At 42.1% G+C, this 18,743-nt stretch overlaps 1 protein-coding gene and 2 long non-coding RNA genes across 4 annotated transcripts; 1 reads left to right on the forward strand and 2 right to left on the reverse strand.

The window, feature by feature from the left end:
• Window positions 1-2,520: 2,520 nt before the first annotated feature.
• Window positions 2,521-12,744, reverse strand: LOC307021068 (uncharacterized protein). The gene is made up of 2 exons (XM_079652841.1): window positions 10,324-12,744; window positions 2,521-3,524 (listed from the first exon to the last, which is right to left on the reverse strand). Exons 1-2 carry the CDS (start codon window positions 10,745-10,747, stop codon window positions 2,926-2,928), a joined length of 1,023 nt encoding a protein of 340 aa, XP_079508967.1. The 5' UTR covers window positions 10,748-12,744; the 3' UTR covers window positions 2,521-2,925.
• A 643-nt stretch (window positions 12,745-13,387) lies between these two features.
• Window positions 13,388-14,844, forward strand: LOC307021069. 2 transcript variants are annotated; one of them, XR_013803073.1, is made up of 4 exons: window positions 13,388-13,681; window positions 13,857-14,079; window positions 14,208-14,306; window positions 14,744-14,844. It is a non-coding gene; the product is annotated as an uncharacterized lncRNA (long non-coding RNA). The 2 variants fall into 2 exon arrangements; XR_013803074.1 differs by having other exon boundaries at window positions 14,236-14,306.
• Window positions 14,102-16,207, reverse strand: LOC307021070. The gene is made up of 3 exons (XR_013803075.1): window positions 15,729-16,207; window positions 14,936-15,299; window positions 14,102-14,380 (listed from the first exon to the last, which is right to left on the reverse strand). It is a non-coding gene; the product is annotated as an uncharacterized lncRNA (long non-coding RNA).
• Window positions 16,208-18,743: the final 2,536 nt, after the last annotated feature.

Here is an 18,743-nt window from a genome sequence, read left to right on the forward strand (position 1 = left end):
CGTGACAAGTATGTTTAATTAATTTTGTTAATATGCCTAGATTGCCTACTCTCAAAGTCATGTATTATATTATTGAGTCAATCATATAATACATTTACCGTGCTTTACCTGAACCTCATCATGAGAGGACGGCAGGATTCTAATTTCCCGTGTTCAGTGAATTCAACAGAGGCAAGGCACCAGACAAACCAGAGTTGAATGGAAATAAACATCTGTCTTATTGGCTGACAGGTACCTATCCTGTGAGCTGTGACAATGTTTAAACTGTCAGTCGAACTCAAGAGTTTTTGAAGATGGACATAAGAACATTTGTTCTTAAAAAAGACGACAATTCTCAAGTGGTGGTTCACACAACAACCCCAGAGCCAACACTTGAGCCAGGAGAAATTACAGCTACGTTGACGGTACTCTGAATTGAAGGAAAATAAACCGTTAGCAAGTAGCTATAGCTAGCCAGATATATTAAATAAACACTTTGTCATACAATCTAAATGTAATGATTTTTAGCATTACCTGGTGATTTCAAAGAAAGCTCTATGGGAAATGTTGACTTACTGTTCGACATGAAGCTAGAAGCTACCTTACAGCAGAGTCCTGCATCGGGTCGGTTACCCGCTAAAAAGGTGATTCGCGGCTGGTATTTTTTCAAATGCTTTTTTCCGGGTTCGGTTCTGGGTAAAACAAAGATGATGCGGGTCAGGTCGCGGGTGTTGCATAATAAATATCATAAAATAATAATAAGTTAGTTTAATGTTTAAACCCTCAGAAATCTCCCCAGCGGGACCGTGCATAATCATAACCTCCACAGCGCATCAATCTGCTTCTGAGCGCGCCACATTCGAAATGGCTGAGGTGAAGCTCTCTACGGAGAACACAGCATTTTCAATAACACCAACAACAAGAGCGAAATCCAACGTCTGGGAGGCTTTTGGTGTCATCCTAGATGGAGAAAATAACCAACATCCCACGCTTTTTGAGACAAATATGCAACTGCGTGTGTTAATAATTGTACGTTTTCACTGCTCATATATATGCGGGTTATGTTCGGGTAGCGGGGCGGGTTCGATATTGCACATCGCGGGTGCGGTGCGGGTCTTGAAAATCAGACCCGTGCAGGGCTCCGCCTTACAGTACACAGTTGATCCTGAGTCCTGTCAGTTAAAGTGTTTCATAGTTAGCTTAGCTAAGCATCAACCTAGCACTGAAATATATGGATGTTATGTGATAGTATTGCTGAGAAAAAGTCAGCTGAAATGGTGGCATAGATGCCACTGCTTTACGTGTCGACAGCATGTTTGAACGTATTTGCAGCAGTAAATGTGGCTGTTTGGCCACTGATGTTGCCATAACAACACCTGCATTTAAATGTGCAACCTCTTTTTGTGACAGATTTTTGCATGAAATCATAATTCTTCTGAATGATATTCCTATTGACAGCTAGTTTTTATGTGAACATTATGAGATGGACAGCCAGAGAGAATAAATGAAAAGCAGTTATGAAATACTATATGACAAAAGAATACAGTTTAAAAGGAGAGTGATTTGTAAAATATCCATATGGGTGTTGAGAGATGTATCCATAGAACTCTTAATTTTGCTCTCTAAGTGCACCAGATTGATGCTTTTAACTTCAATATTTAAAAAGAAATCTTCCAGGGGGAGCATGCCCCCGGACCCCCTTAGAGGAGATGAGGACCCCCCTAGAGGATGTTAGGTCCACAGTGTTTACACACTTGTTTATACAATATGTGTGCTTATGCTAACATAAGACAAAAGTTGGTTCCGTGTTGTGTGTAGTGAGAACGCGCTAGAGTGAGGGGGGCCCCCCAAGCCTTGCTTGCTTAGGGCCCCCAAAAGTCTAGGGTCGGCCCTGAGTGCAACTTCACTGCTTCCCCAGTGTATACATATCTGTTAGATATAAAAATATATTATGTATTTTCTTCTTTGTCCTGGGTTATGGTCACACAAACGTGGATACATTCATATAAAATCCAAGTATCCTGTTCATCAATTTATCCACATTAACATTTGGTTGCAAGATAAATGTTTTAAAGTTGTGTTATTACTCCTCAAATGGTGAGCTGTTTTCTCTTGTTCTGTGTTTTTTTTTTCCAAACTCTGAACGGCTTTAATAACCCAGTTTTAGTTGATGTGGTTTATCAAACAGGCAAACTAATAGTTACAGGGTATATGCAGGAATCCCGAAGTCAAATTTAATACCTTTTAAGACCTTTTTTAAGACCCTTTCCATACATTTTAAGACCTCATCGCAACTTTGAGTTGTAACCGGTTACCACGGCGACACACTCTACCTCACATTTACTATATACAGTATTGATTGTCCTTCCTCCATATCTTCCAACCATTTGGATGGAAACTTGCATTTTCCCATAACGATGTTGTTTAACAACTGGCGTAAACGGACCTTTGCGCGCTATCAAGCAGTGAGCGTGCGATGTCCTGTTCAGATGACGTCAAATCCAACGGGATGCCATAAATAAACTACACAGAATCACAATACACACCAAACAATGATTATATTCAGGCAAACTGTAGAATACAAACCTCTTTGGACAATTTATATACTTATTGAAAACAAGCTGCAACATTGAATACCTTGGAAAATGCCCTTTAATACTTTTTAATAGCCTTAATTTTCGCTAAATAGATTTATCAACGTTCAATACTTTTTAAGACCGCACGGACACTCCGAGTTAAATAAAAAAATCTTTCGAATGTGGAACACATACTTTTCATTTGTTCTGGCTTTTATAAAGCAAAGCTTTTAGAGGGGCATAGTTAAAATCGGTGGAGGAAGGGCATTAATAAACACAAGAGTTTTCATATTCATCCAAATGACTGTGGACATGTATTGCCTGTGTTGTTGCAAGTGTCATGGGTTTGTATCCTCCGTGCGCCTGGGCCTCAGCTCGGCTGCACCTTCTGTCCCATGTGCGTGCGAATGTGTCGTTTGTAATTGGAGTTGTCGCTGAATCTGCGCCCACATTCATTGCAGCAGTATGGCTTTTCACCCGTGTGAATCCTCAAGTGTTTCTGATACCCGTCAAAGCGTGTGAGTTTCTTTCCACAGATGTCACACGTGTACGACTTGTCCAATTTGTTCTCTGCCTTGCGGTGCACCTGCACGTGTTTGGCCCAGTGTCCTCGCTGCGCGAAAGCACGGCCACAGATGGTGCAGATGTACGAGTCCACCACCTCAGACTGCGGTAAGTCCAGGTCCACACTGTCCAGCAGGCCGTTACCTGAAGCTGCATCTGAAATTCCAGGGGCCGCCTCCGGCTTGGGATAGGTCTGCAACAAGGTGCCTGAATGGGTGTCGGCGTCTGAGTTCAGGTGCTCGTTGTCCTGCTTGTTTCCCACATCTCCGCTCTGGAACAACAGGAAGGTGACGTTGTTCTGCTCCACAGTCTGGGGCTTCTCCTCTTGCCACAGCTCCTCCTCCTTGATGGGGGAGGGGGTCCTCTCATTGAGGCTGGAGCCCCACTCCTGCTGCACACTGAGAGCTGAGGCACAACAAAGAAGAGTCGGAACATGATCAAAACTCAAGTTTTTGTACTAAGAAAAGCTTCAAATACTATAAATGTGATCTGTTGTTGTTTCCTTTTTGTATTACCAGACAGTGGCAATGTTTCAACATTATTGTTAACACAATATAAATCAAGCCGTTTTTTTGCAATAAAAAAAATCAGCAGTCGTTTGAACTCATGGAATATGCTACAGTGTTGGAACCTAATATTTACTGAAGAACTGTACTGTACATTTTGCTAGTATTTCTAGCTACTAGTATTTCTAGCTTTTCATCTTTAAAGCCAATATTGCACTTTTCCTGACAGTATTAGTAACTAGTTACTTTGCAGATTTCAGATTGTTGATACCAAATATAAATCAACTATTTAATTATCTTGTATTATTGTAATTTAAGTTGCCCAGAAGGGTGGCAGGATTTCAAGAAAATATGCGATAACATTGTTGAATATTTAAATGAGGATGTCACTTGCCATAAAGTAACAAATACCTACGGTGGCCCTGAAGTGCAAGTCTAAACAGCATTTCAGGAAACACCACAGCATTTCAACTTATACGGAAAGGGTATTCCTTTAGGGAGAACCCTTCTTGTTTGTGATTGTACAGAGCCAGCCAGAGAAGCACTGCTGTGATTGGTGGTTTTTGCTGCCAGTCAAGAATTGACGCTTCGTGATTGGTCAGCATCTGACAGCGCAATACAGGACTGTCTCAGAAAATTTGAATATTGTGATAAAGTTCTTTATTTTCTGTAATGCAATTAAAAAAACAAAAATGTCATACATTCTGGATTCATTACAAATCAACTGAAATATTGCAAGCCTTTTATTATTTTAATATTGCTGATTATGGCATACAGCTTAAGAAAACTCAAAAATCCTATCTCAAAAAATTAGAATAGTTCCTCAGACCAAGTAAAAAAAAAAGATTTATAACAGCAAAACACAATCAAACATTTGAAAATGTCCATTAATGCACTCAGTACTTGGTTGGGAATCCTTTTGCACGGATTACTGCATCAATGCGGCGTGGCATGGAGGCAATCAGCCTGTGGCATTGCTGAGGTGTTATGGATGCCCAGGATGCTTCAATAGCGGCCTTTAGCTCATTAGCATTGTTGGGTCTGGTGTCTTTCAGCTTCTTCTTCACAATACCCCACATATTCTCTATGGGGTTCAGGTCAGGGGAATTTGCAGGCCAATCGAGGACAGTAATGCCATGGTCAGTACACCAGTTACTGGTGGTTTTGGCACTGTGGGCAGGTGCCAGATCATGCTGGAAAATGAATTCCTCATCTCCATAGAGCTTTTCAGCAGACGGAAGCATGTAGTGCTCTAAAATCTCTTGGTACACAGCTGCATTTACTCTGGGCTTGATGAAACACAGTGGACCAACACCAGCAGCTGACATGGCTCCCCAAACCATCGCTGACTGTGGGAACTTCACACTGGATTTCAAGCAACTTGGATTTTGCTCCTCTCCAGCCTTTCTCCAGACTCTGGCGCCTTGACTTCCAAATGAAATACAAAACTTGCTTTCGTCTGAAAAGAGGACTTTGGACCACTGTGCAACTGTCCAGTGCTTCTTTTCCTTAGCCCAAGTCAGACGCCTCTTCCGTTGTCTTGAGTTCAGAAGTGGCTTGACCATGGGAATACGGCTATTGTAGCCCATTTCCCGGACACGTCTGTGAACAGTGACTTTTGATACCTGGACTCCAGCTTCAGTCCACTGTCTTTGAAGCTCCCCCAAATTCTGGAAGCGACTCTTCTTCACAATGCTGTTAAGGCTGCGGTCATCTCTCTTGGTTGTGCAGCGTTTCCTGCCACATTTCCCCCTTCCAACAGACTTTTTGTGGATGTGCTTTGAAACTGCACTCTGTTAACAGCTTGCTCTTTGAGAAATTTCTTTTTGTGTCTTACCCTCCTGATGGAGGGTGTCAATGACGGTCCTCTGGACAGCAGTCAGATCAGCAGTCTTCCCCATACTTGTGATTTAGTTTACTGAACCAAGCTGAGTGTTTTTCAAGGCTCAGGAAACCCTTGCAGGTGTTTCGAGTTAATTAGACGATTCAAGTGATTCGTTGAACACCCTACTAGTATACTTTTTCATGATATTCTAATATTTAGAGATAGGATATTTGAGTTTTCTTAAGCTGTATGCCATAATCAGCAATATTAAAATAATAAAAGGCTTGCAATATTTCAGTTGATTTGTAATGAATCCAGAATGTATGACATTTTTTTTTTTTTTTTTTTTTTTTTAAATTGCATTACAGAAAATAAAGAACTTTATCACAATATTCTAATTTTCTGAGACAGTCCTGTATGTCCCTAAACATCAGCCGTTAGCTGTTAGCACACAGAGCTCACAGCTCCTCATATCTGTTCAGAAACTGGACAAAAGTTAAACATGAACAAACCACAGACTGTCTGTGTCGCTGCTTTATTTATGTCTGTATCATGTTTTGAGTTGGGACGGAGCAGCTCAATCCAATCTCCATTCAGAAAACACGCATTTTAAAAAGTCTTGTCTGCAGACTTGTCAAAGCATTAATTCATGGTTTTTACTAACCGGTATCAGCATGTTGTTACTTCGGCATCATTTTGAAACGTGTATTACAATTAAATCCCGGTAAAATATGTTCATTTTGTTGTAGTCTACCATAGTATTTACATGGATAAAAGCCCCGAATATTCGCATCGCTCTAATCCAGTGGTTCCCAAACTTTTTTCCCAAGAGCCCCCCCAAATGACTCCTGTTGGAAGTTGCGCCCCCCCCCCCACACACACACACACAGGAGGGGGCGCAACAGCGGTAATTAAAGTTTAAAACTCTCAAATGCTACAACTACTGTCACAAACTAGATGAATGTGAAGTATTTTATTAAAGGAGGATGAAAGCGTAATTAAGGAGCACTATTGGAGTGACTTTGATGGTTATTGGACTCAGGATTAATTCATTTGGATTCCCGCTGTATGAAGAAATTAAAGGACGGCGCGGAAGTGGAAACAATTCACACAGGGATTAAACTGTTTAAAACACATGCTCAAAGTAAGCCGGATTTTGCCGATGCAGTTTATGTGGATTCAAAAGTCGTAAATAATCTACAAAATGGAGGAGACCGATCTGATCGGAGCACCTGTGACAAATAATCAAACTGAAACCGGCATGGACAATGACTATGTTTTAAAAATGCGCTTATCCAGAAAAGCCCGGTTTGGACACTTTACGGGCAGAAGAAACATTTCTATTAAAGAAAGAATTATACTTTTGTCTTTTTATGCCTTTAATAGCTACTAACTTGAATTGTTATTCAAATCAATTATTTTGTATATGTTATTGTAATGTAGAGACAAGGCTTTTAGTGACAATTATGTATTGCTTTACAATTATATGTAAAAAAAATCAATAATAAATTAAAAAAAAAAAAAAGTCTAAATATGATATTTGGCCTCAAATCATCTGAGGCCTGGCGCCCCCCCTGCGATCTTTGGTGCCTGGGGGGCACGCCTCCCAACCTTGGGAACCACTGCTCTAATCGCTCGAGTTTCATGTTTCACCGCGGCTGTCAGCTGTTTACTCCTGTCATTCAAACAAGACGCGCTGGAGAGGGGGTAGGGCTTATATCCATGCAAATACTTTGGTAGATACCACCTACAACAAAATTAACATATTTTACCGTGATTTAATTGTAATAGACGTTTCAAAATGATGCCGAAGTAACGACATACTGATACCGGTTAGTAAAAACCATGAATTAATGCTTTGACAAGTCTGCAGACAAGAAGGCAGGCGAAGAACCTTTTAAAATGAGTGTTTTCTGAATGGAGATCGGATTGTTCAGGATAAACCAACCTGTAGCTGCTCGGTCCAAACTCACAACAACGGCATACAGCGTCAAAATCGACAGTGCTTTTAACACTAGAACCGCCAGAGGTCGCTGTATACCTAAAACCGCCAACGGGTAAAATGTACCCGCTATTGATTTGCAAGGTACAATGTTCTTTTATTTATCATACAGAAAAGTGAGTTTTGATCGCACAGGGATGAAATCTATACCAATAGAATCTGTGGACTCTCAGCTTTTCATGATATAGTTTGTGCAGATAGCATGAAGTATAACATATCGCTACAAGTGCTGATTTAAACGCTTGGTGTTAGACTTGTGTTTTGTTTAGGTACAAATCTCTCATCTCTCTCTATCGATATATCTGTAATGTTCTGTTCTATGGACATATAATTGTCTACATAAACAGACAACGCGGACTACTTCTCTCATTCCTAGTGTCCATCTTTATTCTGGCACGTAACCTGCACACATGCATTGGGTCCTCAACCATGAGCTCAGTCATCCAAGATCTTGTATTCTCCAAGATGTTACACTATCTATAACTATCTATCTATCTATCTCTCTCTCTCTCTCTATCTATCAATATATATATATATCTCTCTCTCTCTCTATCTATCAATATATATATCTATCTCTCTCTATCTATAAGGAACCGCAGTAGGCAAAAGGCGTTGCTATAGCAACACGTCATGTTTACGCTGCATTTTCTATGAGGTAAATATTACCCGCTGGCGGATATGGGTATAAATGGCAATTTATTTGGCGATTTTTTCAATCTGACTTCCTATTGACGTTTTTAACAACAGAGGGTGCTACATAACACACTTTCAGGAAAAGTCACGGACTGGGAGACTTTAATATGTTATGGAAAAAAAGTTACCTACAATCAAAAAACAGCTGCGGGTAAAATGTACCCGTTGGCGGTTCTAGTGTTAAATTGGATAAACAGATAAACTCTGTGGCTCCTGTCCAAAATTAAACCGGTTTTATCCTTTTTAGACTTTGAGCGTGTAATTAATTCCTTTGTTTCTACTCGTCTAGATTGCTGTAATGCACTTTATGCCGGCCTAAACCAGACGCCTGCAGCTGGTACAAAACGCTGCGGCTCGGCTGCTTATAGGAACACGCAAGCATGAACACATCACACCTATTCTGGCTTCCCTCCACTGGCTTCCTGTCCATTTTAAGATTGTATTGTATGTTTTTAAATCGCTTAATGGGCAGGCCCGTCTGTACCAGGTTTTCCGTTAGCCGGTAATTGCCGGTTTTTAGCTGGTAAAATTGAATAAAAACCGGTAAATCCAAAATCTGCCGGTCAAAATGTCCGATGCTCCGATCGATTGGCTGCCGATCATTATCGGCCGATATTCACTCTTAATAGTTTGATCTGTGCTCTCTATAAAGGCCGATCAGGAGAGCTGGATCTGATCGATATGGACATAAACGCGAGTGAAGTGTAACCGGACGCGGGAGAGAGCTCAGATCAGCTGCTGAGTCTGACCTGAAGCCCCGCCCACTGTTTAGCGCGCTGCATGAGAAACTGACGGGCTGTCAGGAGAGAAAAAGAGGGAGAGAGGAAAAGAGAGGATCCGTTTCTCCCGTGTTATTATTCAAAGTTAATGTAAACTGTCTGTGATTTGTACTTGTTTAACTTTTGTCTAGTTTCTGAACAGATATGAGGAGCTGTGAGCTCTGAGTGCTAACAGCTAACGGCTGATGTTTCGGGACATGTTGCGCAGTTCTCCCTAAAGGAATTCCCTAAAGGAATACCCTTTCCGTATAAGTTGAAATGCTGTGGTGTTTTGTGGAATGCTGAGTGTTTTGTGGAATGCTGAGTGTTTCCTGAAATGCTGAGTGTTTTGTGGAATGCTGCTCTGGTGTTTCCTGAAATGCTGTAGCGTTTTCTGAAATGCTGAGTGTTTTGTGAATGCTGCAGTGGTGTTTCCTGAAATGCTGTGGTGCTTCCTGAAATGCTGTAGCGTTTTCTGAAATGCTGTGGTGTTTCCTGAAATGCTGTGGTTTTCCTGAAATGCTGTGGCGTTTTCTGAAATTCTGTTTTGACTTGCACTTTAGGGCAATACCGTAAATACCTTTATATTACAGTTAATATCTTTCTGCTCTGCGTTCACTGCCAACATTTACCCCCATACAGTAGCTGATACAGAAACTGAAAAAAAGTTAAATGCTATATTTTCATTCCAACAACATGATGATTGTTCATTATTTAGGAATCAGTTAAGAAGACAGAACATGTTAATGTCCCCTTACTTCTACTCCACTACAGTTCAGAGTAAAATGGTGTACCTTTAGTTACTTTACAGATGTGGATGAATGATGTGAAATATAATCAAGTGTTAAATCAGACTTTAGTTCCACCTGGAGTAAATCCACAAGCTACCCTGAAGTATAAAAAGTCATTCAAACTAGCTGCACCTTTACCAGCTTTGAGAACACTTTAATGATCAATCATTATAAAACATATCATATATATTATTCTGAAATGGACCAATCTGCACAATGACTACTTTTACTGTCGCTACTTGAAGTACATTTTGATGCCATTTTCTTTTGTACTTTTACTTGAGCAACATTTGGAATGCAGGAGTCTAACTTGGGTAACATTTAGAATGCAGTACTTCCCTGTCTCCCATACACAGAAGATTGACAATAAAGTAGACTATGACTTTTACTTCTTACACATCTGATGTTCAGCTTTATTTGGACAATAGGCTCGCTTTACATTGCAAACATAAAGCAGTTAAACATTGGAAAAGCAGCTAGTTAATGTAGTATAGTGTTTTTCTAGTGAACACTTAATTAGCAAATTATGTTTGTGTATTTCGCATTTGTGAACAGCAGCTTCATTCAGTGACGGCTCAGTGAGCAGTGACCGGCAGAGAGTGCCTGCTATCGGCCATGAGGTTCCTCACCTGCGCTGCGGAGCTGCACAGAGACCTCAGGCTGCAGGGAGAGCTCCAGCAGCCGGCGCTGGCGCTCGATCTCCAGCTTGGAGCGGGAGATCTCCTCCTCGTACTCGGCTATGGTTCTCCCGAACACCCCGAAGATCTCCTCGGCTGCCGCCGTGAGCCGCTGGGTGATGAGCAGCCTCAGCATCTCGATTTTAGACATAATAGCGGCAAAGTTCTGATGGAATCGGAGGTTCGCTCTCCGAACCGCTGTGGACACTTGTTTACTAGCTACTCTTCCTGGTTCCTGTCTATGAGCATGCGCAGTGATGCTTTCACTGGTAACTAAAGAATGACACATGTGGTATCGCCCCCTGTTGGACTGGATGCCAGTGGTGGACGAAGTGAGAACAGAAGTAGTGCTATCAAAGTGTGCACAAAGGTCCATTTCAGAATAATATATATTGAATTATAATTTCTGATGCATTAATGTGATCATTGCTGCTATGTTTTAGACGGTAAAGGAGGAGATTATCTGTGTCACTATGTAGGCTTATTTTCATAGGCGGATTTTGCGGGGGGAAAGGGGCATTGCCCCCCCCCGGTGGCTTAAATATGTTACTGCATTACTAAGTCTAAAACTGTTCCGATACAAATATTTCGTATATCAATATTTTAATAGATGTAATAAAACGATTATTACAATACAAATCTGAATAATATCATGTTTTGTTTGAAATAATTTCATTTTTGAGCAGTCGCATGTTGTGACATGTGTGTGTGACGTGTGAGGTTAAGGACACAAGTTCCCTCACCTTTTTTTTTTGTATACAAGTGATTCAGCTATTGTATTAGCAGTAATGATATTCGGCGATTTTTAAAACGTCTTGTAAAGCTTCAACAGCAGAAGAGCCACCGACTGAGGCTAACCTTACCAACCAACAGCCGTCGGATTGTGAAGTGGCAAACACACAAACAAGCAGCTCTGGATTAGCTAAACCAGTTAACGTTAGCCCCACAGCGGAGAGCTCTGGATTAGCAGGACCAGCTAACGTCATTAACCTTACAGCAGGGAGACCACCAGTGCCGGGGCCGTCAGTGGTGGGTCATGATGATCTTGGGGAAAAACACAGCTGTCCCAAGCAGCCTACTTTATCCGAATGCACACTCCCAGGCCCATCTGAACTGCATGGTTAAATGGGATAACTATAAAGTGACTGCATCTTCTGGATCTATTGCAGCTAAACTTTCCCGAAGCCACGAAGATTCTGTTGAGAAGAACAGATCTTATTTGTGCAAAATTGTTGATATTGTGAGGCTGTTGTCCATACTCGGATTGCCTTTTCGCGGACATCGGGAGGGAAGCGAGTCAGAGCCGCGTGGGAATTTTCTTGAGGTTTGTGGATTCTTCTCCAAGTATGATTCTGCTTTTAAAAACATGCAGTCCAACTATTTCAATGCGACTAGCCCAGATTTCCAGAACAGTCATTGACATATGCGCTAACTTAGTTTGTGCAGAAATTGTAGAGAAAGTGGAGGATACTGGATTTTTTTCTATAATTGCAGATGAGGCCAGGTCTTGCAAAACGGAACAATTATCAGTGTGTTTAAGATATGCAGAGCAGCTTGAAATCAAGGAGCGTTTTTTGTGTTTTATTGATTGCTCAGCTTCTCGCAACGCGGCTGGGATTGTGGAAGCAATAAACAAAGGACTTGAGATGTGTGGACTGAAACATATCCCAATTGTTGCCCAAAGTTACGATTGTACCTCCGTCATGTCTGGTCACATTTCTGGTGTGCAGCAGCGCATCAAAGAGACCCACCCATACGCAGTGTACGTGCACTGCTTGGCACACACACTACATCTGGTGAGTGTTGTGCTGTCAACCGCAGCGTGAAAACATTCCTGAACGTCATTGAAAAACTGTACTCTGTATTTGCAGAGCCGTCAAACCATCATCGATTCATTGAAATGCAGAGATCACTGAATCTGAAGCAAACTGAAATAATACAGCCATGGGCGCGGGAAGGGGGGTGCTGAGGGCGCTGCAGCACCCCCTAGCGGCAGGCAGGCGGTGCGGAGCTCCCCTGTCTGAATTATTATTTGACGGTTATTGCTGCTCCCGCTGTGCATAATCTGTGTAATATGTAGCCAATAAATTCCACATTGTTGGTAGAATAATATGTTGGCCTGCCCCGAATGTTTTTTCTGTAGCCCCGGACAATTCTACCTCAATAATACAATACATTAACCGTGCTTTACGTGAACCTCATCGTGACACCAGAGAGGATGGCAGGAATGTAATTTCCTGTGTTCAGTGAATGCAACAGAGGCATGACACCAGACCAGCGCCGTATAGACTGAGAGTTACGTCATCTCCGTTCACTCCAATGGACCACTTTTTTACAGCAATGGCGGATCGTGGAGCCTCTCAATCATTCCCCGGAAGTTAGCGCCAAGGCTAGCAGAGCTGTAGAGTTGCAGCATAATAGACCGTTCGTGACGGACTTTTAAAGGTAAGAAGTTTAAAGATTTATATTGCGGATATTATCAGTACATCTGATTCAAATTAACATGTGTATTAAAGGAGTTCAGTGTATTATCCCTAAATTAGTAGATTTAGGGAACGTTTACAGATAACAGATAAAGCTAGGATACCGGATCAAGTTAGCAACACACGTTGAACAGCCTTTTAATTGTAAATTCCGTTCTCTTAATGTCATTTCGTCCAACGTTGTTGAATTAGAGAAGAGGGGCTTCTAAACGGGATTGTATGCGGGGGTGGAGGGAGTTAAATATTAGATAAATATAACTTTGGTGCGTGTAAGAGTGAGTGTTTTTAGCAGAGCCATATTGTGTCCTTGTGATTATGTTGATTATTACCTGTCTGTATAATGTTGCAGCTCAGCTGATGAAGAGGTTGATTTCACTTCATTTATTTCATATTTTCTAAAGATGTGGATATGGCACAAAAAAAAACTTGAGAGCTGTAACCAAGACAACTGTAACAACATGTGTAGAGAGCCACCAAGGTTTTTCAAGTCCCTCCCTTACTCCATTTTGCCAACCCAAACTTCCAGGTACATGACGGGACACCTTGCTTGTTTTTGTTGTTTGCGCTCCTCTGGCTGGGTGCTTGCAGGTGGAGGGCAGTGATGTTGGCAGGTGGAGGGGCACTGATGTTACTGGTGGAGGGGCAGTGATGTTAGCTGTTACACACCAGGCTCAAACTTAACACATTGCATCCTTCTTTGCAGTGTCCTTATTCCTGGAAGGGGAATCTGCAATTCCTGCAGAGTTTTGTAACCCGTTGGTCCGCACGCAAAGCGAATTTTTAAAGCCTTCTTAATTGTCTCATTGCTCCATTTCATCCCCTTTGTGGTGAGTCTGCCTAATGCCTTAAGTCTTTTGAAAACGTTTTCTTATATTTGTTGTCCCTAATTTTCATTGTTTTCTTGAGAGCTGCATTTTCCTTCCTGATTTTTCTTAGTGCAGACTTTGCTTTTTTGTTGATTCCTTCTTAGCTCTTTAATTTTCTCTTTAATTTTTTTAATAGATCTGTTTGACTGGCTGCTGGTTCCCTCGTAGGCTGACTGGCTGCTGGTTCCCTTGTATGCTGACTGGCTGCTGGTTCCCTCGTATGCTGACTGGCTGCTGGCTGAGTGGGTGGTGTCCACCCTCCCTGTCTCTCCTCACTAGCCATGTCCTCTCTTTCTTCACCCTCACTTTCCTTTCTCTCAGTCTCCTCATCCCTTCTTCCCTCAATCTTTGAGACTAATGTAAGTAGAAAACATGGCACTGTAGATTTTCGAACATTTAAAATATTATACCACTTAAAAACAAGAAATATGACTTTTGTTGCTAAGAGTTCATACTTATTATACCTGTGTCACCTTTCACACTATAGCTGTGATCATGAGCTATGGGCTTTGTAGATACAGGTCCCGGGGTGAATCGTGGTGCAGGGGCCCTTCTCTTTTTGACCACAGGGCGATGCACGAAGATGGTGGGTATAGCCTCTGCTCTCAGCCTAGTCTTGCCCTTTTTTGTCTTGACAAACTGGTCTGCATCCAAATGTGCCTGTGGAGTGACTTGAGGTTACTTCACACACAGAACAACTCAGTTTTGTCTGCCCACATACATATTCCATAGTGGTTGAATACACAGTATTAGGAAACACTTTATACTTACTGGACATGTTATACTCATTACATACTTTATATAAAATATGACAAAGAATGTGAGACAACTTTATAGAAATTCATATCACATCTGTTACTGATGCCATTTGTCATACTTTGTTAAACTCACAAATAATAAAGTTCCATAACTTCAGTTGGGAACAAAGACCACACCTTATCTCCCCAAGGCAATTTCCCATCCAATAGGTGTGCTATATAGGTGTGTATAACCCTTTCTCCTGTCTGTTACTCCCTCTTTCAGCACAAGAACCAGAGGGGGATTCAATGGAGCCTGAATACCTGCATTGAGACCCTCACCCTGCACCCTGAGTCTCAACTCTGTGTTTTTCAAGCCTTTCCCTGTTTTTCTGTATTAAACAAAACATTAAGCTTTCCCGATGGTGTGGTTTTCGTTTTGTGAAAAAGTGCAAATGCAGTGTTTGTATATAATTACCTCACATATTTTTTTGCTGTTGGTCGTGAAATTGCTCCTGCTGACTTGAGCCAGCCATCTTTTCCTGCGCTCTGTGTCAGTGGGGAAGCCGTACATTCGTACTCCTTTCTCTGAGCAATTTGAGCATCCCCAGGCAGCACAGCAAACCTTGGTGGCACCTAGGAGGCAGCACAGCAAACCAGGACAACACGGAGGAAAAGGCACAGACAAACTGCATGATATGCTATTCAATGTTTATTGAATTCCATGTATTTGCAATGGATGTTCCTAAAACAACACATTTAACATCATCATCATGCTGCTGCTGCTGCTGCTGCTGCTGCTGCTAGTCCTTTGATAGTCACCTGTCGGTCTCCTGTCTTTTCTGAAAGCCATAAAGATGACATTAGTCATTTAGATAACTTGTGTCCTCAATTACCATGGGATTACTGAAACGACCATGAATTTAAGAAAATGGTAGAAATTAATCTAATCTGAATTTTGAAGCGTTCCTTTAGATCCCCTCCCTCTAAATATATAAATAAACATTGGAAAGTGATGCTCCTGACTACCATACAAGTTTAAGAAGATAATATTGGTTTTAAAGAATTCAAAGCTATAAACAGCAACAGGCTCTTTAACCAAGGCGCTGTTAGCCTAACATGTAAACTAGTTGTTCACACTAATCCTAATATTATCACTTAATATTAGCAAATTCTATTTTATTTTTTAAAACATATTGATGTAAATACATACACATATCAATTTGTTGTATAAATATTGCAAATCAAAACCTTTATTCACTAATAATTACCAAAAATCGTAGTTCTATCTCCTGTTATCAATGCATTCACATTGCCCGCCATGAACTTCCGGGGAACGATCCTCGTCTGCATGAACCACGTGACGATAACCGTTTTTGGACTTCCGCTGTCGTAACTCTTCTATCTATATGGCGCTGCACCAGACCAATCAGAGAGTTACATGGAAATAAAAGTGTGCTTGTGTCATTCAAGCTCGGCTCTGTGTGTGCGTGTGCGTGTGCGTGTGCGTGTGTGTGTGTGTGTGTGTGTGTGTGTGTGTGTGTGTGTGTGTGTGTGTGTGTGTGTGTGTGTGTGTGTGTGTGTGTGTGTGTGCATTCAGGCCCATTCCCAAACCGCCCCTACACCTTACCCCTACACCCTACCCCTCCGTTTGCGCGTTCATGCGGAGGGTCCGCCATATTGAGGGCTGTTCCAAACCAACGAGTGTGGGCTATCAAGCCCTCAAACAGCGAGTCTGCAGCGGTGCTGACTTGAGACCGGTTTCTACCTGACTGGAGTCACGCTGTTTGTCCGTCAGGAAACACGCTGTTTACAAGTAGTTCCAGCAAACATCCACTGATAAACTGCGATGATAATAACCTCATGATAACCTCATATGTTTTTAACTTAGGATCATACCTGTGTTTAGTCTAGAACAAGGTAAATGTGTGTATTTTATTATAAAGTTGTGTATATTTACAGACTGTTGCAAAAACTAAGAAGCTTATAAACATCAGGTTTAAAACTAAAAGAGCTTTACAAAAAAGTAACACAATCAAAGATGTTTGGAGTTTTATTTGAGTTATTAATTTACATTTTTTGTCAAAGAGATGCTGATTTGAAACCGTTGTTACATACAGTTACGGCATTTCCTGTTTCTGCCGGAGAGAGGGGAGGTCGTCCCAAAGCTTGCCGCTGTATTTACTCCCTCCACCTGACAGGAGGGAGCCTCGTTGAGTTGCGAGTGTGGCTACAGACAGAGTTCACGGAGGGGTAGGGTCGAGGGAGTTGTTTGGAAAAATAACATCTGATTACAGTTGTGTTTCATATGGATGTTGAGAGATGTATCCATAGATAATGTTGCTCTCAAAGTACACCAGATTGATGCTTTTAACTTCAATATTAAAAAAAATCTTCCCGGGGGAGCAACCTCCCGGACCCCCCTAGAGGAGGTGAGGTCCGCTCCTCACTCGTAAAAAATAGCACTTTACCCCTGCCTATATGCCGTGAGCTGATTATCGAGCCTTCATTGTAACAGTCGCGGGTGCAGACCCGGCGCCAGAACAAATCTAAAGGGGGGGCATAGGATTTTCATGGGAGGGCACACAAAACCATCATGTGCTGCGGGCCTGCGGCACAATATATAACAGCAAGGCCAACAGCATTAATTTTACTTATCGCAAATGAATACACAAATAAAGGGCAACATAGAAACCACTTTTGAAACATCATGTGCGTGACAGCACATACACCAGTAGCGTGGCGTGGGAAAAAAATTAGGGGAAGCCTAGTTGGGTCTAGAACCTCAATTCCGTGACCATTCTTCTGCTAAGATGTTTTGACACTTGATTTGACATCATTGGACCTTTTATAAAAAATATAGACCCAAGGTCCCTCCCAAAAATCCCGGCAATTTTTGCTAGAGGGCCAAATCCAAGATGGCTGCTCGCGCCATCTTAAAAAATTAACTTTTGAACCAGAGCGCCTAGAGTCATGTGTAAATGCACTTTTTGGGGTAAGTCGACCACAAGGATTCCATTTCTGACATCAGTTTGGCGCTATGACATCGTTCGGACCCACAAATCCAAGATGGCCGCCACCCGGTCGAGAAATTACACACGTTTTGAGTACTGATCGACTTATACTTACCTCACTGTCCCTGACCGGCTTTAGCAGCCGCTGCGCCTCACTCACCTCTCCCTCGGTTGTAACCGTGGAGAAATCCAGGCTGCGGCCGATAGAGTACACCCTGACACACTTACCTCGCAAAAAAGTGTGCTCGAAAACAGTGCTGAGGGCTCCCCTGCTTCCTCCTATAGGCAGACAGGGAAAGTCCGCAGCTGTATGGGTTCACTATGCACCCTCTTTCCTGAGTCCCGAAAGAGCACGGGGAGAGCGCAAGTGCCCCCTATGTCCCCACACTCAGACACTGACCCGTGCAGAGTATGTATGGTCTATAGCAGTGACCACTAACTGGCGGCCCGCGGGCCACATCCGGCCCGCCAGACATTCTCATCCGGCCCGCATAACGGGGGTGACTGTGGCGTTTGCGGAGTGGTTACTGCGTTCGCCCCCCACCCATTTTTTTTCAATACAACGTCTCTTGAGTAAGGAGCAGTACCGGAGTCCAACAGAGAGGCAGCAGCTGAAGAGTCTCTGCACCACAGCAGTAGCCCCGCTGCGACAGAGTCCAACAGAGAGGCAGGAGCTGCGGGACAGTAGCCTAGAAGCAGGGTTGGGTTGTAACCTTTATATATACAGTCTATGGTTGTAACGGAATACATGTAACGGCGTTACGTATCAGAATACAAAAATCTAGTAGGCTAACTGTATTCAGCTGGCGTTACATTTGAAAAACGAGTAATCTGATTACAGTTACTTTCGTAAACCTGAAGTGAATACATTTTGGAATACTTATTGGAATTATTGGTGGAAAAGTTTCCTCACAAAATGTAATATTCATTACCGGCAGAACTGTGTGCACACTGCACAGCGCTGCAGCATGTCTGAGCAAGAGAGAGATGCAGCGTGTCTGTGAGGCCCCGCCACTGCACGCAGATGAGAGATAGACATCTCTTTTAAAATATATTGAAAGTTAGAAACGGAGATGGTTAGATAAAATGTGCAAGATAACGTTTATGTAGCATTTATTTATTGTCGAAATTATGACATTTCATAACGGGATCAAATCAAAGAGAATGACCTGCTGCTGCTGAATGCATGGGGCAAGTGACTGGAAAAAGTTTTAAAAGTTATTACATCGTTTCAGATAATAAATAATAATAATTCATTCTATTTAGGGGCGC

This window comes from Notothenia rossii (genome assembly GCF_949606895.1).
Source record: "Notothenia rossii genome assembly, chromosome: 10".
Classification (NCBI taxonomy): domain Eukaryota; kingdom Metazoa; phylum Chordata; class Actinopteri; order Perciformes; family Nototheniidae; genus Notothenia; species Notothenia rossii.

Excerpts from the sequence above, each read along its gene's own strand:
- LOC307021068 (XM_079652841.1), bottom strand. The coding sequence starts at position 10,747 with ATGGACCTTTGTGCACACTTTGATAGCACTACTTCTGTTCTCACTTCG. Across the intron at positions 3,525-10,323 it reads TGTGCAGCTCCGCAGCGCAG|CTCTCAGTGTGCAGCAGGAG; the intron begins GTGAGGAACCTC and ends GTTGTGCCTCAG.